Source organism: Syngnathoides biaculeatus, chromosome 21 (genome assembly GCF_019802595.1).
Source record: "Syngnathoides biaculeatus isolate LvHL_M chromosome 21, ASM1980259v1, whole genome shotgun sequence".
Taxonomy (NCBI): domain Eukaryota; kingdom Metazoa; phylum Chordata; class Actinopteri; order Syngnathiformes; family Syngnathidae; genus Syngnathoides; species Syngnathoides biaculeatus.
The window spans coordinates 3886815-3912069 of NC_084660.1; the positions used below are offsets into that span (position 1 = coordinate 3886815).

At 50.6% G+C, this 25255-nt stretch overlaps 1 protein-coding gene across 7 annotated transcripts in view; it reads left to right on the top strand.

Annotated features, from left to right (window-relative positions):
* svep1 (sushi, von Willebrand factor type A, EGF and pentraxin domain containing 1) overlaps window positions 1-25255 on the top strand; it is a 59898-nt gene that overhangs the window by 23938 nt on the left and 10705 nt on the right. For all 7 annotated transcript variants that reach the window (XM_061808626.1, XM_061808630.1, XM_061808628.1 and 4 more), the window contains 36 exons: window positions 4196-4451; window positions 5263-5439; window positions 10932-11090; window positions 11199-11378; window positions 12169-12348; window positions 13020-13214; window positions 13326-13444; window positions 13518-13647; window positions 13750-13857; window positions 15356-15487; window positions 16474-16665; window positions 16770-16891; window positions 16993-17098; window positions 17186-17362; window positions 17718-17951; window positions 18029-18190; window positions 18310-18471; window positions 18770-18931; window positions 19144-19232; window positions 19308-19404; window positions 19500-19613; window positions 19888-20001; window positions 20085-20286; window positions 20484-20641; window positions 20739-20937; window positions 21023-21198; window positions 21341-21465; window positions 21654-21783; window positions 21847-22017; window positions 22208-22381; window positions 22463-22582; window positions 22997-23173; window positions 23282-23366; window positions 23497-23688; window positions 23853-24020; window positions 24563-25235. In XM_061808626.1, coding sequence (XP_061664610.1) covers window positions 4196-4451; window positions 5263-5439; window positions 10932-11090; window positions 11199-11378; window positions 12169-12348; window positions 13020-13214; window positions 13326-13444; window positions 13518-13647; window positions 13750-13857; window positions 15356-15487; window positions 16474-16665; window positions 16770-16891; window positions 16993-17098; window positions 17186-17362; window positions 17718-17951; window positions 18029-18190; window positions 18310-18471; window positions 18770-18931; window positions 19144-19232; window positions 19308-19404; window positions 19500-19613; window positions 19888-20001; window positions 20085-20286; window positions 20484-20641; window positions 20739-20937; window positions 21023-21198; window positions 21341-21465; window positions 21654-21783; window positions 21847-22017; window positions 22208-22381; window positions 22463-22582; window positions 22997-23173; window positions 23282-23366; window positions 23497-23688; window positions 23853-24020; window positions 24563-25235 — 6117 coding nt within the window. The remainder of the gene's footprint in view (window positions 1-4195; window positions 4452-5262; window positions 5440-10931; window positions 11091-11198; window positions 11379-12168; window positions 12349-13019; window positions 13215-13325; window positions 13445-13517; window positions 13648-13749; window positions 13858-15355; window positions 15488-16473; window positions 16666-16769; window positions 16892-16992; window positions 17099-17185; window positions 17363-17717; window positions 17952-18028; window positions 18191-18309; window positions 18472-18769; window positions 18932-19143; window positions 19233-19307; window positions 19405-19499; window positions 19614-19887; window positions 20002-20084; window positions 20287-20483; window positions 20642-20738; window positions 20938-21022; window positions 21199-21340; window positions 21466-21653; window positions 21784-21846; window positions 22018-22207; window positions 22382-22462; window positions 22583-22996; window positions 23174-23281; window positions 23367-23496; window positions 23689-23852; window positions 24021-24562; window positions 25236-25255) is intronic.

Below are 25255 nucleotides of genomic sequence, written 5' to 3' on the forward strand. Positions count from 1 at the left end.
CTGTCTGGAAGGTCATCTTATTGGAGGTGGCAAAAGTGCGCACACCCCGGCGCTTGAGCTGTGAGAGGAGAAGTTTTGATGGTTATACTTCTTCTGGACACCAGAACTCAAATAATTGATCTGCATTTTAGGGAAGTGCAACATCATTTGTCTTCTTTTTAAGTAAGTGCTCTGTCACTAGTGTGTCATCCTAGTAGCAAAATGCTAGTGAGTCTTGCGCTTGCACGCAAATCAAGAAGCGCCATTTTTATCTATTTTTACACCAAAGTGCACCAGCGCTGTCTCTGAAAAGAGACAACTATGTCTTTGTTTTAGGAAATTGCACCAGGAATAGTTTTGGCTACTTTTGAAGAAGATGCACCATGAGCAGTGGGTTTTCTTTCTAGGAAATAGCAACATCACGATTTGGCAAAAGTGTTTTCTCACCGAGGGAGGGGGGGGAAAAAAAAAAAAAAAAAAAAAAGACCTTGGCCAAAGAGCATCCATCCTTTTGCACGAAATGAAAGCAAGGTGCAAGCGTTTGATCCGGTTCCCGAGGGCGAGGCCAGACGGCGACAAAATGATAAGATGAGGCTCCGCTTCCCGCCATCTCGGCCTAGATCATTTCCTCCCGCTCGCGGCGTCGCCACGGTGCGAGCCCAACCGTCTGGTCTTTCGGTGCCCGGGATGAGCCGACGCGGAGAGTTAGCGACCTCAGAATTTGAAGAATACGTCGCCGGTCGGTGAACAGCGCCTCATAAATCTGCGAATCTGACAGCGAAAGAAAATGATCTCAACAGCCGGGTTTATGGACTCAATCGCATTTTTTGACAAATGACGGTTACTTCACGGGACTCCCCCGCTCCCACCCTCTTTTCTGAAATGGATGCGGAATATTTTCCAGAAACTTTCCAACCCGTGAGCGTCTCAAAGGAAAGGACCCCGAGGCCTCCTCATTCATGACTGCGCAGATTCTTTCCATCATTTCAGACATTACATTGCCATGTGTTTATTTCCTGGAAACGATCCGTTCGCCGGTCACCCGTGACGACGTCGAAGCAGCAGAAAATGAATGTCTAGAACTGTGCTCTTTTTTTCTTTTTTTTTTTGTTTTTGTTTTTTTGTTATTACCTATACTTTTTCAATGTGACTTGAGATCGTTGAGGCACTGCTTGGTCTTCGATTGCTGACGCGCTTCTGCTCTCGTACCGATCCGGAGCTCTTTGAATTCTACGGCGAGGTCGGCAGAGTTCAACCGCCGCCGGGGCCTTTGACCAGAGGAAATGGAAGCCCGTTTGTCGACGTCAAAGCGCCGGACTGTCGCCGATCCGTAGAGGTAGACGACTAAAAGTCGGCGGCAGTTTGTGGTGACGGCTGGGTTGAGTTTCTTGAAGTGGATTTTCGAGTTCAGTGTGACGAAAGACCGCAGTTTCTTGCGTGCGAAGGCTGAGGCGCAGACCCTAAAGTAAAATGCTGCGGATCTACTTGAATGAGCGCAATGTGCAACGGTGACTTGCGCTTGGAATGCATTTGAATCCCTCCGGAAATGTGGAAAAAGGAGGTCAACATCTAAAATAAGAATGAATTCCATCCGAAATCCCTTTTTGAAAATTCCGAGCAATTTTTTTTTGTTTTTTGTTTTGCGGAATTGCGGAGTCAGTCGCCGAGCGACCCGAGAGATGGGAGACGGCGGCAGACGTCCGACTACCCGAGCCATTGGACACGAGTCCACTTTTGCACGTAAATGTCCGCAATCGTCACCCACCCGAGTCTTAAAATAGAGCGCCGCAATCGGTAGGCCCGCCTGCTCGAGCGCCTGGCTCGTATGCGCTGAGCTGATAAATGAAAGCCAGCGAAGGTGTGGAGATGAGGAGTCTGGCGTATACACGGGTGTTAGAAGACAAATACTTTGTTGGGAGGGTCAGGGGCTGCCACTGCCACCTTCAATTATGCCCGGCATTCACGGTCGCCAGATGATTTGAGCATCCTACGGCGTCAATGTTGGGCCGTGCCGTTTCACACGATGGCCGCTGCCAACCGTTTCCCTCCCCAAGACGTGACAGCCATCTCGAAGAAGCCGGAAGCACAAAGACGGCAACTGTAATCATTGTGAATTCGGTTGGGATTCAACGGAACCAGCGGGCTTGCATTGTGACTCGGTCACACTCAATGGAATGCCGGGATAAAATTGCGCGCTCGGTAGCGCCGCCGCTGGAGAGTCGCACGCTGACGTCGATCCGAGTGCAGGGAAGATGGCCCTGTCAAAATAAGCACTCTCGCTTCCGAAAGGAATGGGGGGGGGTTGTTTTTGTTTTGTTTTTTTCTGAGCGGATGTGGTCGGATTACAATTGCGGGCTTTTGTTGTTTTTGGAATGTGGATGCAAAGAAGAAGAAAAAAAAAATGACCACGTCTGTAGCCACGCTGGACTGAAGTCATGGAAGTTTGTTGATGTTTTTTTTTTTTTTTTTTTTTACTGCTAATCCCTCCAGGCGTGTTGGTTGCTCTCAACACGTCCCGTATCACGGTCTCCAAATCGCACACACGCTGATATGCGCCCGTTGTTGAAGGCTTGTTATCGCTCCCTTGGACCTGTGCCAACGTGGGTGGACGGGACTTGGTCCAGCGCATCGTCCCAAAACCCCCCTGGAGGACTTCTGTTTCCGTGAAAATATTATCTTCAAGACGTGTATGTTCTTTCACATTCCCCCTGTTTTCTTAGATTGATTTTTTTCATGATTCGAGGTTTGAAAACAAATTCCTCCCCCCAAAATGCTGCTGGCATCTGAGAATTTTGTTATCGTGTGGAAAAAATTTCTATTTTTCTCACAAATGTATTGCCTGTATTCCAAGATTGTTTTTTTTTTTTTTGTTTGTTTTTTGTTACAGGAGCTTTTCAGGCCCGTCCGTCTCAGACATATCAGAGATTCCTTAGTTTATTGCTATTCTTCTGTTTGGCGCACAAAATACCAATTTAAACTCCAGCTGGCGTCATTGCTACCAAAAAAAAAAAAAAAAAAAAAAAAAAAGCTTTCACTTAGTTGCTCATGCGCTTCACACTTGTGTGGTTAAAAAAAAAAAAAAAAAAAAGGAAAAGCAAAAGCTGTGTTTTGCCTTTTTTGCCTGTTCCATATATTTTGGGCGCATGAACTTTTTGTGTTGAACATCAGAACATATTTTTACATTTTATCCACGGTCCAGCTATTATAGCAAGCGAGAGGAAGCACGGAGCGCCCGGTTCTCCCGATTGCAGCGGCGCGACCAGTCCTCCTTTTCCTCTCCCTCGCTCTCTCGCTTCTCGGCCTCTGTAATTACGCTGCTCCTGCCAGAGGCCGCTTGATGTTTGGCCAATTAGACAATAAAGACCAGAACTTTCTCTCCTTCGCCCTGTCACACCCTTCGTGTCCTCCTTTCTTAGGATTGGACTCAGAATGCAGGGAAAATCAGTTCTTGTTTTCAGAGGTGGCCGAAGTACTCCCACTCTGTCTTGAAGTAGAAACACAGATACTTGTGTAATAAAGTACGGATTGTGTTCACAAGCAATAAGTAGAAATGTTGACTGTCGGTTATTGACAATGCAGCGTTCCCCTTAAAACCACAGCAAAAGAACTGCAAAAAGTCTGCGCGTAAACCGAGGCCCGCAACTCGACAATTTCAGCTTGTCAGACCCTTGAAAATGAGTTGGACGTCCTGAGCTAATTGTATGGGTGGCTTGTTCAAGTTAGTTCAGGAACTGTATCTGCGTCTGCCCAGTGTTTTGGGGTGGTTTTCGACCACTGGCGAGCAGCTGGCTTTTCTGTCAGAGAAATCGTTACAGTTTTAGGCCATGCTCTCATTTCCTCTCACCCAGTGCTCCTGCTGAGGTCGGGATTTGAAGAAGGCTCGAATTGAGGGTTGCATTTAGTGGTCATGTGTGACGTCCTAAAGCCTGGGATTATACAACAAGCAGTTTGCGTACCCCCGATTCGTCCGTTTTCTTTAGTCCTCGTCCGCATTAGGCTGGCAGGTGAGCCGGAGCCTGATCTGGGCAAGAGGCACGATCGACCGTCTTGGTCGCCAGCTAGTGCAGGACGCGGAACCTCACGTTACTGTTACTTGGAATATGAGAGCGAGTTGAAGTACCCACGAAATACCACGCCCTCCCCCCCGCGTTGTCCGGTTCCTGTAGACGATCCAAAGTATTTCCCATCCAATGCGTTTTCTGCTTTTGCCAAACAGCAAATCCTGCGACATTCCCGCACAAATGCAAGCAAGGTCATCTTCCTGATCACCGACGGCTACTCCAACGGCGGAGATCCTCGGCCCGTGGCGGCGGCTCTGAGGGAGCGCGGCGTGGAAATTTTCACGCTGGGCATCTGGCAGGGCAACATCCGGGAGCTGCACGACATGGCCTCGCACCCCAAGGAGCAGCACTGCTACCTGGTGCACAACTTTGCCGAGTTCGAAGCCCTGGCCCGCCGTGCGTTGCATGAAGGTGCGAGATCTGACAAGCTTCCGTGTCTGTGACGAACACGCCCCCTTTTTTTGTAGGATGACCCAAACCAAGTTTCCATCTTTTTATGACAGAATTCTTACAATGATCTAACCAACTTTAAAAAAAAAAAAAAAAAGCGTCCGTTAACCTACTTGACAGACGTGGGATTGGATTGCACCTCTGCACTGTTTCCATTTGCTCCTTTAAATGATAAAAGATGACTTTGCACTCTGCTGGCACGAGCTTTCAACGGGAAGCTAACATTTTAAAACGGTTTTCCCTGTTAAGCTCTCAGCTCCAAAAGTAGAGCCCATTTTCTGCCTCACGTTAAGTGGGAATTCCCATGATTGGCGACAATATTGCAGTATCCGTATCGCTGGCCATACATTACATTTCGTGAGCTCGCTTGGCACCCAAGACCACTTGACCGGCATGTCCTCCCTAATCGTGTACAATTTGGCAGATCGCAAGCAATTCTTCAAAAAGAGTCAATTATAGTGCTCGTTTCAAGCTGTTTCCTGAAACAACCTGTTGACAGTTACAGCGAAGCGAACAAGAAATATAGACAATTCGACCTCATACCGGATATGAAAGAAAATACCTCGTTTCATCATCCAAAAATCCACGAGCGCTAGTTTAATGCTCACCAGTAAAACAGGATGAACCAGTCATCGATTTTCCCGCGAGAACCAAAAAGCCGCTCCTGGCCTCGCTTCCATTTCTTGGTGAAGTCAACCGGGAGGCTTTGGATCACGTTGGTGGGATTGAGGCGACTTTAGGTTTGATGTCCCGCCGCATTTCTCTCTTGTAGATCTCCCCACGGGCAGCTACATCCAGGAGGATCTGTCCCGATGCTCGTCCCTGTGCGAGGCCGGTCGGGACTGCTGCGACGTGATGGCCAGCTGCAAGTGCGGCACTCACACCGGACGCTACGACTGCATCTGCGAGAAGGGTTACTACGGGAAGGGTCTGCAGCACGAGTGCACAGGTCGGTAGCCCGAAAAGTCTCTGGACTCTGAACTCTTGTCAGTTTCATCCTGATGCCCTAAAACGTCAATGTCGGCGGGTCACCAAGTACCGCCATCATACCGAGAGTTCCAAAAAGTATATTTCATCATTTTTGCCACTGTAACATGACGCTGTTTGAAAACAAACTGACGTGACGGTTTGAACCCCAACTTGTGAAAATCTTCAAACCATCCAGCCACCAAGTATTAGATCTGCTAGCTAGCGCCGCGAGGAGTCGGCGACTTGTTTTCCGCGTTCGATCGCGCGCCGTTCGCAAAACACCGGCACGGGAAACGTCGTGACGCTCCTGACGGACGACAGCAGAGGGCGACATTGCCAAATGTGGCGGCCCCCTGACGTGGATGAAAACGGATGCGTTAATCCGTCAAATTCTTTTTCCTCAAATACCGACAATCCGAATGCTGTGTTTCGACTACTGGAGGCACATACAGTACAAAGTATTCTTGCAATATTCATGCCGCACTGGAGGTACAAAGGCCCAACAAAAACAAGACTGAGCATTTGACGTAAATATAAAAATTCATTTACAAATTTGACGCTGACACACCGCATGGCTGGAGTTAAACGTCTGTGGCTTTTTTAAAAATTTTTATTAAACATGCATTTCATCATTCGCTCCATGAATTTTCTATTCCCACCAATAGCAACACTTTACTTTCTACTACCAAGCGCAAGGCGTACTCTGCTCTGTCGTGAGGTGCCCAAAACTGTCCCGCGTAATCGAAGTAAGAATTGGGTTCGTCGTTTCAGTTTTGTAGACGCTTGAAGGTCACAGACGAGCTGGGAGAGTCCCCCAACGTACTCGTTGGTTCCATTTTGACATTCCCTTTGCACATGTTGTGAAGTTAAGCCGTTGATAAGAGTGTGTGTGTGTGTGGGGGGGGGGGGGGGTACAGGTCACTTCCTTTCAAGTTTTGACTTTTGATGGAGTCAAGACCGAGTCTCGGTTTACCTCAAGTCGGCCCGGCTGAAGCTGAGCTTGTTGTGCGGATTCTGGCTGCTCTGCGTGCGTCACCGGTCAGCTTTTTTTTTTTTTTTTTTTTTTTTTTTTTTTTTGACAGGCGCAGCAAAACACTGCCGCCAGAGTTAAGCCTCCCCCTTCCACAGTGTGTGTGTGTGTGTGTGTGTGTGTGGCGGAAGGCGGGGGAGGGGGGGAGGTAAGCTTCAGGTGGGTTTGCCGTCTAGACTGTGAGGTTTGCAATTTTTTTTTTTTTTTTCTGGCTCCCCTTTTCCAAAAACATACAAAACCATCAGCCTTGTCAGTGTGGCCATTATTATTACTATTGACTGAGTAATTTGGTTGCAAACCCGACCCAAATCTCCACCGTGTACTGGAGGATTGTTTAGAGACCCGTCCGCGCCAAGAGAAACATAAGAGGAATTCCAGCAGATAAAGACGAGACGCGAGGACCCGTTCTGACAGTTTGCCGGACTACCATGTCGCACCTTAAGTTTCTTTTATGGAGCGGACACGAGAAGTGGTTCTGTGGACTGAGAGTCAAACTGGGTCGATGACCTCTTCTGGAACCGGAGGGAGAGAAAGAAAGGTCTGGACTATGTTCATGTGGTGTCATTAAAGTTACTCAGTAGCGCTCCCTGGACGGTTTGTAAATGTGCTCGGGCCTAAACTTCAGGAGGACACGTGCGCTGGAAGTGGACGCAGGGAAAAGGAACCGTGTCGGAAATTGAACGCCGGGTCGGCCCGTCTGGGGTCAAAATCGTGCGAAAAAGGAGTTTGGGAAGATGAAAATTCAGATGGTTTGCCCGAATGACCTCCAATCGAGAGCCAGTGTGAGCATTTCCAAATCCGGTCTTGTTTTGGACTGGCTCGAGCAAACGTCCACCGCTGCCAGCACACGGATAAAAGTCACCTTCTATTTTCTGTCATTTACAGCCGGATGCTGTAATAAGTCAACATTCTGCGCTTCTGCCCCAGGAGCGGACCTGTTCCATAAATAGTCCGGACTCGCTTCAATTGCACCAGCAGCAATAACTGTAAACTGTCCGGACAGGGTCTGGGTCTCCTTCCACCTTCTTGTTTCTCGGGGTGAGGGGTCACAGATGAAAGGCTCGTCGGGAGATCTGGTCCTGCTGCGGTCTGGGCGGGAAAACACTCACAAGTCTCCTCCGTGTTTGGCTGCAAAGGGAAAAGCCCCCTCCCTTCACGAAATGACACAAGCGGCTTTGTAAATGGCTTTTATTGATGCTCTTTGGTCTCGGATGTGGGTCGGGGCTGTAAACGGCCCCTCCTCTGCGTTTTCGAGCGCGGCACCTGGCGCACCGGGCCTAAACGAGGCGAGTTCAACTCTGCGCAAACGCTCGGATATGGTTTGGAGTCTCTCGGGCAAGTGGTGGGCTGCGTTCTTTCATTTGTCGTGATAAGTTGAGCACTGTCTCCCAGATCCACGTCTTGTCACGCAACTCCGGGTCGTTGGGCGGCGCAGTCGTTTCTTTGCACAGTGCGCAGCGAGGACGCACTGTTGACTTTTTGTCACTTATTTCCCAGCACGCCGCCATCTATAATCAAACTCACCAGACTGGAGAGCTGCCCGTGTTTGTACAGTTGTTTAGCGGTCGGCCTCAACCTCCCGGAGTCTGTAATAAGCCAGTGGGATGTGCACCGTGTCCTTGGGAGTCGGCGAGCGGTATCGTGGCTCTCGGGAATCGCTCGACGTCCTCCTTGAGCGCACCAGTCCGTGTGTGCTGCGTCGCGGTCAATGCGTCTCCAGGCCGTGTTGACACGCAACCGAAGCTCCTTTTTCATCACTTCCCCCGAAAGACCCTGCCGTGAAATCTGTTTTGCAGGCCAGACCGCGCACTTGAATTGTCCATTTCAACCGTCTATTTATGCACATAACTGAGTCTCAGTTGCAGCACTCTGGAATTTAGGAGCCGGCTCTGACCGCAAGCGAGCTGACTGGGAGCGCCAAAGGATCAAAGGTCGCCAGGCGCCGGCCGGCGTTGGAAAGTAGCCAGGGGGACAACGTTGCCCCCCCCCCCCCCCCCCCCACATGGCCGACTTCCTCTTCACTTCCATTGCTCACCCGATTGATCGGTGGAACTGGAGAAGGGGGGGGGGGGGGGGATGTTTTGTTTTCATGAAAGTTGACTTCCTGTTCAATTTCATTCTCGGGTAGTTTTTTTTTTTTTTGCATGTCTCCTCTTGTGATTGGTTGAAAATTGTGCCTGGTGCTAATTTTTCCAAACTTCATTTTTTTTTTTTTTTTTACATTTTTTTTCCGATTGCAGAAAGGTAATGGAATCTATCGCTCGGGACAAAATGGATCCGGCCTGTATATTTGTTTGTCGCTACTTTTGATCCGTTCCTCCGGCCTCCGTCTTCCAGATTAGCGGTCCACACTCCAAACGGTGAGATGGCAGAATTTCGATTTCCCCATCTGGAGTCGTCCGGCTTGGGTTGCAGGATAAAATAAACCAGATGATGACTCGGACCAGATGTGCAGACATATTTCTGTCGGGAACATGAAATTGTGAGATTTGCTGCCTTGCAATTAAATAATTTGCGTCGAAGATAAGAGGTGGGAAGCAGCGTGTGTAATTGCCCCGTGCGGACGGCTGCGCGTTTTCGAGCATGTGTTTGTGGATTTTGCGGGAGCGAGCCTATCAATGTACACAGCGCCCGACGAATATGACCCTCAGAGATGAAACCGACCTCTCTATGTCGGTCGCTGCGGTCCTCTGAATAAACCTTTCGTGTTCGTCCCAGTCTTTTTTTAGGCGGGTCTAATCCAAACCTTCTCGTGTGATTGTAATGTTGGCTTTTTTTTTTTTTTTTTTTGCTTATGAACTGGCCTGCACTTTGTTTGCATTTTCCTTTTTCTTCTTTTTTTTTTTCTGCTCAGAAAGCAATTGCCTCGTTCTCGGGAAATCCAGTTGAAGGTTAGCCGGGCGAGCTGGAGTTCCGTGTGTCTCGGATTAACCGTAAAATTCATTCTTCTTTCATCCCCGCGGCGGCTTCAATAACGTTTCTCGTTTTGGCGTTTTTAGGATTCCAAGGGAATTGCATCAATGGCATTCACTGTCAATGTTTGTTTTTTTTTTTTTTTTTCCTGCTAACTGATCAGCTATTTAAATCAAATCCACACCTTGCTGTAGTTTGATTTTCTGACTTTCTTCTTCTTTATGTGATAAACGACCGCTACGCTATGTTTACTCCCAAAAAATGTTCTTACATTTTGTGGATGCTGCAAAATATAGATAGCGGCGCAGGCAAAAGCCTTTTTTTTTTTTTTTTTAATTTCCTGGAATTGAATGAAGTACAATGTTTTTTAATTTTATTGTGTAATGAAGGAATGTGAGCCAGTGAAAGGAGAAAGTCGGTCTGCTTTTGTGCTCATCTGCCAGCTGACGCCCGACTTCCTCTCTAAATAAAGGCTCCGATGTTTGGCTGCCGTGTAATTCCGAGCGCCGCGGCGTCCAAGCACAATTGCTGCGGATTCATTATGTGGCCTGTGGCGTGCTGATACGTTTCGAAAGGAAGTTCATTCTTTCGTCGTTCATCACTTCCTGCTCATCCCTCCCATCTTGGCCCGATTCCTGGTGGAACGGGCCAGAAAGTCTGCAGCGTGTGGATTTGTGTGTGTGCGTGTGCGCATCCATCTGTCTGCATCCACGCTTAGCCAAAACACGCAACCTTTCGGGAGTTTCGGCCCGAGTTGGATGCGTTCAAGCAAAATGGCGGACATCCTGTTCAATTTCAGGTACAGGTCCCTCTGACTGACTCATATTATGACAGACGCACGACCCGAGTTTCAGGGCAACTTTCCAGGCGCCTTTTTCCGTGGACACGGCCGTTCACTTTCAGGGCCTTTTTTTTGTTTTGCGTGTGTCCCGTTAACGACGGATCGGTCCATTGGTCAATCAGGTGTTGAGAGCTAATATTTTTTTCTCGCGTTGCAGTTTTCATGGAATGTGTCCTTTTTAAAATGGGCGCTTTCAGCCGAAATGGCCGACTGGCTCGTTGCATTTCAGGGACGGCGATCGGCGAATCCACACAAGCGCCTTTTGAACTGGAGTCCACGTGTCCTAAAAATGGCATCTTGGGTATTTACTCAGCATGTTTCACACGAGCTTAATGTGGAGACGTTGGAACTACCGTGATTTCGAAATGGCTTGCAAGGAAAACGCATACATAAGCCATCTCATTGCTTGAGGCCTACAAATCCCATCAAATATCCCCTGTGGGGAGTTTTTTTTTTCTTTTCTCCTCCCCGTGTTTTTCTCCATCTCTTGAGCATGTTTAAATATGTGCGTGGGTGTGGACCCGCCGAGTTCATGACTTGACGGTATTAAAATGTAGAAAATAAAAAGGGGGAGCCCCTGCATCCGGTTTTTTTTTTAAACCAAAGTTTTGTTTTCTTATTTTTTTTTTGACATCTGGTGATATTATTCAGACTTTATTCATTTATTTTATTTTTTTATTTTTTAAAGCGTGCCCACCAGGTACCTACAAACCGGAGGGAACGCCCGGCGGTCCGAGCACTTGCCTGGCATGCCCGGACCAGCAGCACACGTCCAGGCCCGGCAGCACCTCGCTCAGCGACTGCGTCTGCAAGCCGGGCTACCGGCGAATGGACACGACTTGCCAGGGTAACTTGAAGGATCGGTCACACATTGGGATTAATCACTACCAACTGCAATCGATTTATTGTTTTGAATTGATTTCCCCCCCCCCCACCCCCCCCCCCCCCACTCCAGTGGTTCACTGCCCTCCACTGTCCCCGCCGGAAAACGGCTTCTTCATCCAGAACATATGCAACAACCACTACGACGCGGCGTGCGGCGTCAAATGCCAGCCGGGGTTCGACATCCAGGGGACCGGCATCCGGCTGTGTCAGGCCGACGGCACCTGGTCGGGCTCGCCGGCCTCTTGTAAACGTAAGCGAAAATTCAAAAGTCTCGAGTCCATCTCACAGCCAGCGGAAAATATCAAACAAGAAAACGCACAGACAAAGGATTTGGGGGGATCTTTATGGGATACGATTGAAAAGTTCCAAGTAGTAGTTGTAAAAAAAAACCCGACAACAACAAAAAAGTCGTATGTTACGTGTGTGTTCGTTTCACGAGCTGCAGACACGGGCGTTACCGTGGAGACCCCCTCCCTCGGGCCTACGAAGCCGCGAGGGTGTCCTCGCTGCGATCTCCTTGCGCGAACTCCCTGTCCGAGCTTCCCGTCCTCCTCCCTGAGCCTGCTCTTTAATCGGAGCCTGCCCTCCTACCTTTTCTTCCCCCGGAACATCTGCGGCGCAGAACGCGCGAGAAGTCGTTTTTTTTTGCCGTCCATTTTCTCGACCGGCTGGCAAGTAGACAACTGCAGGACACGCACGCACGCACGGACGAGCGACCGGTGACATTCACACCGCGGCTACCTTTAAAAAGTACTCCTTCGTGAAGTAAGAGTTACTTGGCTGAGTACCGGATTTTAAAAGGAACTTTAAAGTTAGAGTACCGCTGAGCAGCTGCACGAGGGCGACATATGAACCCGGCCGGCACCCGCAACAGTCGCCTGCCAAAATAACAAAAGAAAAGACCCGCAAATCTTTTGTACACGGGAAATGAATAATCGCGGGTTCCTTGATGTCTGTGTTCCAATGTGTACGCGTGAAACTTGAAGCCGTCCTCTCCGTTTGTCTTTGTGCCGCACGCTTGTTTTATTTTGGCCCCGCAGTCCGCTCTTGCCCGCCCCTCGCCGAGCCCCCGCACGGCACTTTGAGGTGCAGCGAAGGGGGCGCCTCCTACAGGGCGGAATGCCACGTGGACTGCAACCGAGGCCATCGAGTGGAGGGGGACGCCGGGATCACCTGCCTGGCCAGTTCCCAGTGGAGTGGACCCCTACCTCGGTGTGTGGGTAAGCCTTCTTGTTACGGTCAACCAGCCACAAAGAAGATCGAAATGATCGTGACGTGATTCAAACCTCCATATAATAAATTGATCATGTGACCAATAAGAACACGGTCCCCGATATATGTTATATGTTGAGACCATGAAATCTAAATTTGGCCAAGCTGGAAGAGACTTTTACGGCCGCCCCTCCTTTTAGCGACGCCCGGCTCGCCCTCTTCCCCAAACGTGTTTGTTTTGCTGTCTGGGCTCTTCCGTCAGCAATTCGGCCGAGGCGAGTCAGTTTTTGTTCGGACAAAAATAGTGCTTTGCTGCCGCCTTACGGCATCTTTGTGCCAAGGGTGTCCGCTATGTTGAAGTGAGCTGAGGAGTTTCATTTTGACAAACAAGAGTGTTTGAGTGCCATCTTGCAGGATCTTGGTGTCAAGAAACGACGTCGAAATGAGTTGAAGATTGCGGCAATTACAGTATAAGCAATTAGAAACCTTGAGACAATTTTTTTTTCGGAGGGGGGGGGGGGGGCCTTCATTACTTGCGTATTTTTGCTTTTTTTTTTTTTTTTATTACATTGGAATGAACTTCACAAAGTGTTTCAAATATGCGTGAAACAAAATGCTTTTCGTGCGCTGCCGACGTATTCAGACGCGTCTCACTCCCCGGCTCCCTCCCCCCTCCCAGAGGTGCGCTGCCCTCCGATCGGGCCGCTGAAGAACATCCTGGTGTCACCCCCCGCCTGCACGAAAAGGACGGCATCCCCGGGCTCCGCCTGCATGTTCACCTGTCGTCAAGGATACAGCCTCCAAGGAAATAGAAAGGCGGTGTGTCTCGGCTCGGGGAACTGGACCGCCAACGTCCATAAGGCGACCTGCAAAGGTAGGGGGCGGCGTCTCTGCGATTGGCCGGCGCACCGGGTACCGTTAAGCGTTTTTGTTTTGTTTTGTTTTGTTTTGGTTTTTTTTTTTTTGGGCGCTTTGCGTCCTGAAGATATTGAGCCCCCGCGGATCCGGTGCCCGGAGAGGATTGTCGCGGCGACGGACGACCGGCGCAGCACCGCTCACGTCGTCTGGAACGCGCCCGTTGTCACCGACAATTCCAAAGAGGAGGTTCGAGCCCTTGCAGAAATCTCGTTGAATGCGGCAAAGCTTTTTTTCTGAACAGCTGTCGCTCGTCCCCCAGGTAACGGTGCAGGTGAAACCGGTGTACACGCCCCCGCAACTGATCCCCACGGGAACGGAGACCATCACCTACATCGCGGTCGACCTCTCTGGCAACCGGGCCAACTGTTCTTTCACAGTCACCGTCATTGGTAACGGTCTTTCCCCAAGGAACAGCTTTGACAACTGAGGACTTTTCATTTTGACAAGCCGTGCTTCGATTAGATTGATTTTTCTGTGCGACCATCGTCTAGATACGGAGCCCCCAGTGATCGACAGGTGCAGGTCCCCGCCCGCGGTCCAGGCCACGGACGCGGAGACGGCCGTGGCCTGGGAGGAGCCGCAGTTTTCCGATAACTCAGGTACGTCTCGCGACTGCTCTCTCGCGGGTTCTTCTCTGCCGCTCCCCCTCTCGTGATGGATGAACAAGATCTTTTCCATCGAATGACTGGAAAAAAGGGAGTCTGGTTTGTGTGTGTTTTTGAGACACTGCACTGGATGAAAGATGGATTGTAAAGAAAGAGAAATAGTGTTGAAGTGAATTTTTCACAGACGCACTTTGGCGAGGGATCTTACGAATCCCCTTGTGCTTGAGCACAAACGTTTCCCGGGCCCCACTGGAAATCCTTCACGCAATTTGCCATTTCTTGAAAAGTGCCTCAAATGACGTTCAAGGAAGTCCCAGGCACATCTGCGATGTTCATCCACTGCGGCCTGCGGAGGCCTTAATTTGCATCCTCTGCTTCCTGTCCGGATCCTGCTGGAACGCGACGTGTCGAGGTCTCGAGTCGCTGCGGTGAAAGATGACAAAGCGGATTTCTGTGCGGCCGCCGGCCGATGTCGTTCCCCGTCGCGCTCGCCCGGCACGCGGCCCAAGGTGGTTTCAATGTGCAGCCGTAGTTCTGCTAAAGTGCAGTAACGGTGTGAACACGGGTACCCGTTTTCAAATATGGGGAGTAATAAATCCCGTACTCTGTACCGTACTATATAAGTCGTGTGCTTTCCTCCGTGGCACGCGGCATCTGAACAAGGCCCTCGATGGGTTTTGGCGACCACCTGACTGCAGCATACGTGTAGTAACAGGCTGCAGCGGCTTCCCTCGGGGGCCGCACGACGTCAGCCCGGCTCCGTTTCGACGTCAGCGTCTCGTTTTTCCAGGCCCGCGCCACGATGCCAGATCTAAATATAGCCGCGCCTGGCCAGACGAGCGCACGCGTACGAGACGTACTGTATATATTTGTGTGGACTGGAAAGGGAGACCCCAGACGCGTGTCAGCCCAGCCGCTCACTACTCTCACTGCTGTAATGGGGCGGATGAGTCGGCATTCGGCATTTGGGTTTTTCCGACCTTGCCGTTGAGCTTTTTTTTTTTTCTTCTTCTTCTTTCCCTCGTCCAGCATGTGCATGAGCCAAAAAGGGCCGTCAGCCGCGTAATTCAGAGGTGGGCGAAAACAATTTCAGTAGTTTTTTTTTTTTTGTTAACTTGAGCATCTGCCTCCCAAAACGTTGGCGCACGTGCCTGTCCGACAATGAGTGACAAACGCTCCCACTGATGACCAAACTTACACAAAAATTGCTCCAAAATGACTTTTCACTGACTACAAATAATGTTAAGCAGCTCAGAAGATGGATGGATGGATGGATGGATGGATGGATATGAAACTATCTACGCCGGTGACATATAGCGATCGCCAAAACAAGGCTACGTTAGCTTGTATGCTTCTTAGTGCATTTTTTTTTTCCCCTGAAAATGAAACCAAGTCTCGGACTGCCCCCTGCAGGATGAACAAGACGAGTCGTGACGAGGGATCGCGCATCACACCGTTGCCAACTGGACTCTTTGTCTGTGTTTTGTCGAAGGTGGCCGGCTGTCGGTGACCAGTAGCCATTCTCCAGGTTCATCGTTTCCGGTCGGAGAGACCGCGGTCCACTACACCGCCGCCGACGCGGCCGGAAACCGCCGCATTTGCAACATCACCGTCACCGTGCGAGGTTAATTAAACGTCATGGTATACAATGGAGCCAGAAAGTATTCACGCTACTTCTTTTTCAGTGTCGGGAAGATGTAGTTGGTCACAATTACGATCTACCCTCCTGAAAGTAGAATAGTACTGTGACTATTACTATGAGCGCCACTCTCTCAAATTATGTACTGCAACATTAACCTTAGATTACATTTAGATCTATTGAATGCATCAAGGGGACCCTGCAATGTTTCCTGCCAAAAAGTGGATTCAAACCATAGATCATTATTTTTGTAATTGTCCATGTTTGTTCTTTACATCGCACAATAAACCGAAAAAAAAAAAAAACAATAATAATAATAACAACAATGTACAGCATGTGGAAAACACGATGCTTGACCATGTTGACCAAATTGGAAATGTCCACAATTTGGGCAATATGACAAACCATAAAAAAAAAAAAATGAAAAAAGTCCCAAATTATAAAGATGACAGTGTGTTTAAAACTTGTCTAATTTGTGTAAATCCTCAGACAAACAAATAGACGACGCCACAAGGTGGTGCCTTTAGGTCATATTTGGAAAAAATATGTCATATTATGGCAGAACGGCACATGACCAAAGAGAAATTAGACGGCTTTTGCAGCTCTGTTTCCCCAACATAACTGAAATTGAAACATTGTAACATAATATTCTAATATTGTGAAACTTTCCGAAAGCAACCGTACTTTAATGACACATATGAAGAGTTTGTTTTCAAAACGAGACATAGGCATTTTTATTTTATTTTTTTTCAGATTTACGAAACTCGCGCCAAAATTATCCATTCGGAGCTGGATAATTTTGCCGCGAGTTTCTGCAAAAAAAAAAATGCCTACGTCTCTTTTTGAAAACAAACTCTTCATATTCCCCCCCAAACCCGCTAATGTAATGGATTAAAACGCCATACGTGAAATGACATAATTTCCGCTGGACTTTTCAAAGGCCACATTGCGACTGTCTTCATTTCGTCCAGGGACGACGTGTGAGCGGCCGTACGTCCCAATCAATGGCGAGTTCATCTGTTCGGAGGAGGAGGAAGGCGTCAACTGTACGTTGCGCTGCAAGGAGGGCTACAGTTTGACTCAGGACGCGGTCCACAGCTACTTCTGTGCCCGCAACGGTTTGTGGGAGCCGCCCTACTCCCCGGACAGACCCGACTGCTCCGGTTAGCGCGCCGCCAAGACCGGCCCGAAATGATCGAGGCCTATAAGTCACCTCCCTGTTGTAGTCACAAACCCCCCCCCCCCCCCTTTTTTTTTTTTGCACCAGTGAACCGGGTGGCCAACAACGGGCTGAAGCCCTTCGAGATGCTCTTTAAAGCCTCGCGCTGTGACGACATAGACTTGGTCAAGTCATTTACGGGGGAGTTGAACTCCAAATTGGGCAGCATGGTGAGCAGAATGCAGCGACTTTGACCAGGTTTTTTTTTTTTTTTTTTTTTTTTTCCCTCACCCCCTCGACGTTATCTTTTCACGTTTCTTTGTTCTGGCAGCTCCCAAACATTTGTAGCGGTGACGATATCACCTGCAAACTGGAAGTGATGTCACAAGGCAACTGTCTGGAGTTCAACTACGACTATGAAAATGGATTCGCCATTGGTACGCCTGTGTTGCAAACGCTCGGTTTGTGGTTTCAATCTTGGCTCCGTCTCATTCATTTCACCCCTCGTGTGCCCTGTCCGTCAGTACCGGGGGGTTGGGGTCCTCAGGGCGCGCAAGACGACGCCTACTTTGAGTCGGGCTTCGCCACGGGCGCCCGCCTGCCCGCCAGAAGACGGCAAAGCCGCCACCGGAGCAAGAGGCACAGAAAGATCAGGGGCCCGACCCGGGACCAGAAGATCCAGATCTTTTTCAACATCACAGGTAGACCAATTTCGACTTCCCGATACAGTGCTAAGAGTTCATTCATTCAGTCTGGCAAATCAACCTTAAAGATTGAAATGAATGGAAATGCCATTAATCCGTACCCGATCCACCCAAAAACACGAACGTTGTTTTGGAACATGTCGGGGGGTGGGGGTGGGGGGGGGAGCACCATACAGCAGGGGCTGTTTATTGAGTGCCGGGCTGCCGGTCAGCCAAGATAAATTTCACCGTTTTGCACATTTTGGCGCAATTTACATGTCTGTGACAGCCGTCGAGCCGATAAAGGCCAGGCTACGGCAAAAGTTGGACGGTGATCGCATGAATCCTTGTGAACTTGTCGCATTTCCCCTAGCAAGCGTCCCTCTCCCTCTGTCGAGGAACGACTCGATCGAGGTGGCCAATCAGAGGAGGCTCCTGCGGACCCTGGAGCAGCTCACCAATCGTTTGAAGCGGACGCTCGCCAGGCAGCCGCTGTCCAGCTTCCACTTGTCCTCGGAGATGATCGTGGCCGACGCCAAGTCGCTGGGCAGCAGGAGGGCGTCGCTCTTCTGCAGACCTGGCTCTGTGCTCAAAGGAAGGATGTGCGGTAGGTGGGGCGATCGAAAGTCCTCCGGTTCCGGGTGTGCTCTCCACCTCGACGCCCATCGTGCGCATTGTTTACAGTCCAATGTCCGGTGGGAACGTATTTCTCCCTGGAGTATAATGAATGTGAGAGCTGCTGGCTGGGCTCCTACCAGGACCAGGAGGGTCAGCTGGAGTGTAAATCCTGCCCCGGGGGGACGTCCACTGCCTACCTGCACTCTCGAAACGCGGCCGAATGCAAAGGTGTGCCACAGTCATGTGGAACTCTTCCCGCTTCCCGAGTTCACATTGACGTAAAACAAAATGCCCGTTTAAAAGAGTCCAGTATTATTTTGGCTTTTCTGTGTGAAATGCGTTTTCAGGGCAGTGTAAGCCCGGCAGTCACTCTCTGAATGGGTTGGAGATATGCGAGTCATGCCCGTTGGGTCACTTCCAGCCGGGTTTCGGCGCCAGGGAGTGTCTGGTCTGTCCTGACGAGACGTCCACTGTCACCCGGGGAGCGGTGCATCAGATGGAATGTGGAGGTGACGGCGGGTGGCGAATGGGACTCGCACTCTGTACTTGAATACAAATGTTAAAAAAAGTGCTTATTTAACTCGGACTGTACTGAAGTACGTTTAAAAAAAAGCAATGTACAAATTCCTTGAGCGCACGTGTGCATTTCCGCGACATAGACTCTCGACGCTTTGCTTTTTCCTTCACCGGAATGTCGATTATTATGACATGAAATACAATCCAATATTGACAAGTCTTCTGAAGTGACCACCTTTTACCACCAAAGGTTAAAACGAGCCTTTTGTCATGTCTGAACGTCCTCCGCAGTTCCATGTTCGGCAGGTCATTTCTCCCGGACCGGCCTGATTCCGTGCTACGCTTGCCCCAGAGATTACTACCAGCCCGATCACGGACGCTCCTATTGTCTGTCCTGTCCCTTCTACGGAACCACCACAGTTACCGGCGCAACCACCATCCAGCATTGCTCCAGTAAGAACTGAGAGAAATTTGACATCACGATCTCCTTCCACGTTCCTCGTCCTGACTTCGCAAACGGACGGGTTCAGTCAGGACACGAACCCAACAATTGATCTCATGACTACAATTAAAATTCCCCATATTTTCCATCTTGTGTCACATTTCTTGACGTGATTCAAACCTCGCCAACGTCATCTGACATTCTTACGTTTCTTGTTTGAAAGGTTTTGGCTCCAGCTTTCTTCCCAAAGAGGAGAGTGCGACCGCTGCTCCGGAGGTGGAGGTCATCGACGACTACCAGGCCAGCAGCCAGGTCGGATGCAAGTTTTGTTTTCCTCCCAAGCCACCCGCGGCGGGAGTCGTGGCTGATCCCGATCTGCTCCGGCAGGTCTTCCACGAGTGTTTCCTAAATCCCTGCCAGAATAAGGGAACGTGCGAAGAGGTCGGCGCCGGCTACGTCTGCACTTGCACGCCTGGATTCACAGGTGAACGGGCTTTCGTTCGGGCTCGGCCTTCACCAACTTTGCGGGTCCAGGGAGAGTCCTTAGTCCCCGTGTGTCCATATCGCCATCCCCGACAGGTGCCAAGTGTGAGGTCGACGTGGACGAGTGTGACTCGACTCCGTGCCAGAACGGAGGCTTGTGTAAGGACGGGATGGGAGAATTCCAGTGTCAGTGCAAGCCGGGATTTCTAGGTCAGAGATTTTTTTTTTTTTTGAGACTTACATGGCAACAAGGGCTGGGTGTCTTCCATTCCTTCTTAAGCAGAACGGAATCCTGCCACCTACAGGGATCTGCTAGTCATTGCGAAGGTTTACACACCTGAATTTCACAGATATGCCGGTTCAGTCGCGTTAAAAAAACCAAGAAGAAAAAAAAAAAAAAAAAAGAAGGACTTGCCCAGCCCTTGATGGCAACTTGAATACGGTTTCAAGTCAACGTTAACGGTCCCCCGCTGCTCGGCGTCAGGCTCCCTGTGCGAGGCGGAGGTGAACGAATGTCTCTCGTCGCCCTGCCTGAACGAGGGCGTGTGCGTGGACGAGGTGGACGGGTTCACGTGCAGTTGTGTCGGCGGCTACGCAGGTTGGACGAAAGCGGGAGAATGTCTTGTTTTCGCCAACATTTGCGTTTGCAACATTTTCCGTTTGTTTTTGCCACTTGCTCAGGATCCCGCTGCGAACTGGAAATCGACGAGTGTCTGTCGGACCCGTGCGAGAACGGCGGCGCGTGCGAGGACTTGACGGGCGGTTTCGCTTGCAACTGCGCCGCCGGATTCGCGGGGGACCGCTGCGAGGTCGACGTTGACGAATGTAACAGCGCCCCCTGCCTCAACGGCGCCTCCTGCCTGGATGGCGTTAACGATTTCAGGTGATTTATGAGATTCAAGTTCAGTCCACCTAATCCATTTGCTGCGGTCAGGGTCCGACACGATGGTATCAACGCGGAGAAGGTTTTAGTGGATTTTGGGCTTTTCCCCAGCAATTTGTGAGCCACCTAAAATGCAAACGTCACTCGTGTCCAGTCGTCATTTGGGAAGGCGTCACACAGAAATTCTTGGCCCGCAGGTGTGACTGCGTGGAGGGCTACAGTGGGCCAGTTTGCGAGGTGGATGTGGACGAGTGTGACCCCAACCCCTGCGTGAACGGGGCCAGCTGCGTGGACGGTCTCGGGTCCTACGCTTGCCGCTGCCTCCCCGGCTTCAACGGAACCAGGTGTGAGACAGGTACGACGGGACAGATGATGCACGAGTCATTTTGGAGATTGATGCTCTCTGTCAACCTCGTCCTTGATTAAAAAAAAAAAAAATTTTTCTCCACCAGAAATGTCCTCTGCATTCAACCTGGACTTCGAGGTGTCTGGTATCCACGGTTACGTGCTGATGGATGGAGTGATGCCGACACTCACGGAGATCACGTGCACCTTCTGGATGAGGTCATCAGACACCACCAATTATGGCACGCCCGTCTCCTACGCTGTGGAGAGCAGCGACAATGCCTTTCTTCTCATCGACTACAACGGGTCAGTCACGACGTGGCCGTAACGCGGCGGCTCGCGAACCACCCCGCCGGTGGCCCGCAAAATGAGTCGCTTTTGGTCCCCGCAGTTGGGTGCTCTACGTGAACGGCAGGGAACGGATTACCGACTGCCCGGCGGTGAACACCGGCAGCTGGTACCACATTGGTGTGTCCTGGAGGAGCTGGGACGGCGACTGGAGGATCTACATCAACGGGAAGCCCTCGGATGGAGGCAAAGGCTTGTCAGTTGGCACCAGCATCCCAGGTGTGGCGCTATCCTCTGCCCACTCACTTCGCGTGCAGCCAAGACGACATTTGTAGTCTACAAGTACAGTTTTTTTTTTTTTTTTTTTTTTTTTGGTTTTGCAATGGGTGTTAATGGCTGAGGTTTGACCCGTGTTCTGTAGGCGGAGGGGCGCTGGTGTTGGGTCAGGACCAAGACCAGAGAGGCGAGGGCTTCAACCCCGTCGAATCCTTCGTCGGCTCCATCAGCCAACTCAACATCTGGGATCGGGTCCTCACGCCCCAACAGGTGAGTTTGGACGTTCACTGCTCTCTTATTGACAGGAAAGGTGTGGTCACCGCATTTAACTTGAAAGTAAAACGCATTTGCATTTCATTTTTCAGAACCGTGTGTGCGTGACAAGGTGTATTTATTATTTATTTATTTATTTTTTTTTTGCTTCTGTATTTTAACGTCGGCCATGATGGTTGTTGCAGATCAAGGTCCTCGCAAGCAGCTGCCCCGCCTCCCACGTCACTCACAGAGGAAATGTTCTGGCCTGGCCGGACTTTCTCAGTGGAAGTCTCGGCCGAGTTCAAGTAAACCTCAGCAGCGTTTTCTGCGCCGGTAAGCGCGTGCCGACGCTAACCCGGCGATTGCGATCGGCGTGACCTCATCTTTTGTTTGCAGACTGCCCGCAGCTGGAGAATGCAGTGCCTCACCTTCATGCCTCCACGGTGGAGGTGAGTCCCGGTGCCCAGGTTCAGCTGTCCTGTGATCCCGGCTTTTACCTGGTGGGGGAGCCAGTTCTGCAGTGCCAAAACAAAGGAGAATGGAGCCACCCTCTTCCCAGCTGTGAACGTAAATAAAGGACAATTGTGCTCGGCCAGCTAGTTTGTTTCCCGTCCAAACGGTCCCCACGTCTGTAAGGCAATGTGCATTTGTGAGATGAGGCGCAGATTATTTCCACTGATTGATTTGCAAGATGCTGTCTTTCCTGTCCATGCACATTCGTGTTATCCGTTAATATCGTCCCCCTTGTAACGTGCAGAGGTATCCTGCGGCCTTCCCCGACCCCTGGAAAACGGCCAGTTTCAAGGGGAAGACTTCCACGCCGGCGGCTCGGTCGTCTACCGCTGCGACCCCGGCTTTTACCTGCTGGGGGACGCCAAGGTGCACTGCTCCAATAGCGGCAAGTGGGGAGGAAATCCACCGTCTTGTCTTGGTACTTCCCGCCACGTTGTCTGTAAGCTGCACAGATGGAAGTCCGCTATGTTTAATGTTCCATTTTTCTCGCGCACCTGAGATGTGGACGAGTGCTCTCTGGGATCGGACTGCGACAGTCACGCGAGTTGTCAGAACACCGACGGCTCTTACGCGTGCACCTGCATTCATCCGTACAGCGGAGATGGCAAGAACTGCACAGGTGGCTGAACTCCCTCCACTCTCATGTAGAAGTACAGATGCATGTACGTCGTTCCCTCGCATAGTCATGACCCATCTGCTATATTTTCGGATTGAAAACGTTCCTCAATTGTCGCTGAACAGCTCACCGATCGACTGGTTTTTCTGTTGCTTTGCCAAAGTGAGTTGACCAGATTTGTGTGGACAAAAGTAGTGCTTTACCCCCATTGTGACATCTTGCGTGAAGTCAGTTGAGGAGCTTCATTTATTCCAAAGTCGTACTTTGCCACCATCTTGTGGCAGTTCTAGGCAATGACAGACCTTTTGTGGAAGTTGTTCAGTAATCGTTCACTTACGTCCTACTACTTGGTAAATGTAAGTATTGTACATCTCTATACTTGGGGGGAAAAATGTAATCATCTGAATGCTTGAGCAGAGCCAGTCAAGTGTAGCCACCCCGGCGACGTTGACTTCGGCCACAGGGACGGCAGCGACTTCGTGATGGGCAGCCAAGTCTCCTTCCGCTGCGGGAATGGCTACGAGTTAATCGGAGCAGCTCAGCTGGAGTGTCTGGAGACGGGAAGCTGGGACGGCCCCGTCCCGTACTGCAGAGGTGATGGCCGCGGCTTTGAAGACGTGAATGACGGGCATTTCGCCGGTTTTAACGAGGTTGTCTTCGACATCAATGTTTTCAAACGATTCCTCTGCGGTTGCGCTGCAGCCCTCTCCTGCCCGGCGCCATCTGTTCCGGAGAATTCCGTCATGAAAGGAAGCAACTTCACCTACGGAAGCAAGGTGACATTCAGGTACCCTTTTTGTTTGTTTTCTCGATCCCTGCTCTCGTTCTCTTGTTTTTAAATGATTTGGTTTTAACCACGATTTTAACCTTGACTAACTTTCCGAATGTTGACACGGGTGTCCCAATTTTTCCCGCAGCTGTACGAAAGGTTTCCTCCCTCAAATCCCCTACGAGTTCCAGTGTCTTTCTAGCCTGAGCTGGAGCGGGACGCCACCCGTCTGCAGTCCAGTGTCGTGCGGGGGACCTCCGATCGTCCGCAACGCCTACTACACGCTGACCACCAACACGTACCTGTCCACTGTCTCGTACTCCTGTGCGGAAGGGTTCAGGTAGGGAGAAATGCCCCTTTGAACAATCGCTCGGAAAGATCACAAAGGCCTCTCTGAGCGTACAAACCGTTGACCCTCTTTGGCCCTACGGTTCCCCCTCGTCTACGTCTTGGTTCGCAGCACTTTTGATGTCATTGTTATGCGAGGATTTTGTTTGCTCAAAGACCGCAGGGCCCCATGGAAGTGGTTTGTGAAGATACAGGGGATTGGAGCCAGCCGTATCCCCGCTGCGTCAACGTCCTGTGCGGCGACCCCCCCGCCCTGAGAGACGCCGTGACCCGAGGAGAGAACTATGGGCTGGGGAATAAGGTGCACTATGTCTGCAAGGAAGGGTAAAGTCTACTGGTTTGCTCAAAAATGTCACTCTACCAACACCAATATTCAGAAGCTAACAAAGCCACCTGCTGCTAGCGGCCCTCCAAGCCTAATTCGCAGTCAACAGAGTCGAATTTTTAAGTCATTTTAGAGTAATATTGAGAGACCAGGCTAACATAAAAAAAAAAAAAAAAAGTTTACGTACTTTTAAGAGCTCATTTTTTAACTTGAACATGTTAGCATTGTGCCGGTCACTTCAGGTGCCTAATTTAGACCAAATGAATCTTATTTAATCCTCCGGCCTTTGGCGCCATCTTGTGGCATAATTTTTGCCAAAGAGCGACTGTATGTTGACGTGAGTTGAGGAGCTTCACGTCGACAAAATGATTGCTTTGCCGTCTGGGTTTGTAGGCAAGTGATCAACCTTTTCGGAGGGGCCTGTAAATGACGCTATTTGTAATTCCTCACGGGGAAAGTCCATCTTGTTCTTGACTTTCAAATCAATTTTGGATTTGGGCCATTTGAAAATAACTCTCTCCTTTCTCTGTCTCCTTGACAGCTACACTATGATTGGCTCTGAGACCAGGGAGTGTCTGGCAAGCGGCCAATGGAGCCACAGCTCTGCTCAGTGCGTACCCCGCTCCTGCGGACCCCCGCCTGCCATCGACCACGCGGAGCCCTACGAGAGCCACCAGCTTTTCGGAGACACCGCCAATTATTACTGCACCGATGGGTACGTGGCGGGCAACAACTCCAAGATGGTGTGCAACGCTCAGGGCGTGTGGGCGCCCCCCGACGGAGAGGCGGCCCCTCGCTGCGTCGCCAACTTCTGCCTACGCCCGCCAGAGCTGCCCCATGCCATTTTAGACTCGGTCAGCAAACCCAAATACTCCAGTGACACGGAGGTCAGCTACAAGTGCGAGGAGGGCTTCGTGCTCAACACGACGGCGTCACTGCGGTGCCTCGTAGGAGGGGAGTGGGAGCCCCGCCCGTACGATATCAGCTGCGTGCCCGTGAGGTGCTCCAAGCCGGACGCCATCGATCGGGGCTACGTGAGCGGCAGCGACTACAGTTTCGGAGCTGTCGTGGCGTACAGCTGCGACAAGGGCTTCCTGATCCGAGGCGAGAAGAGGCGGACCTGCAAAGCTGATGGCGAGTGGGCCGGACTTTTGCCCACTTGTGTTCCCGTGTCCTGCTCCTCTCCTCCGCCGCTAAAGAACGGCTACATCCAGGTTAGCCGTGAGGCTCTTCG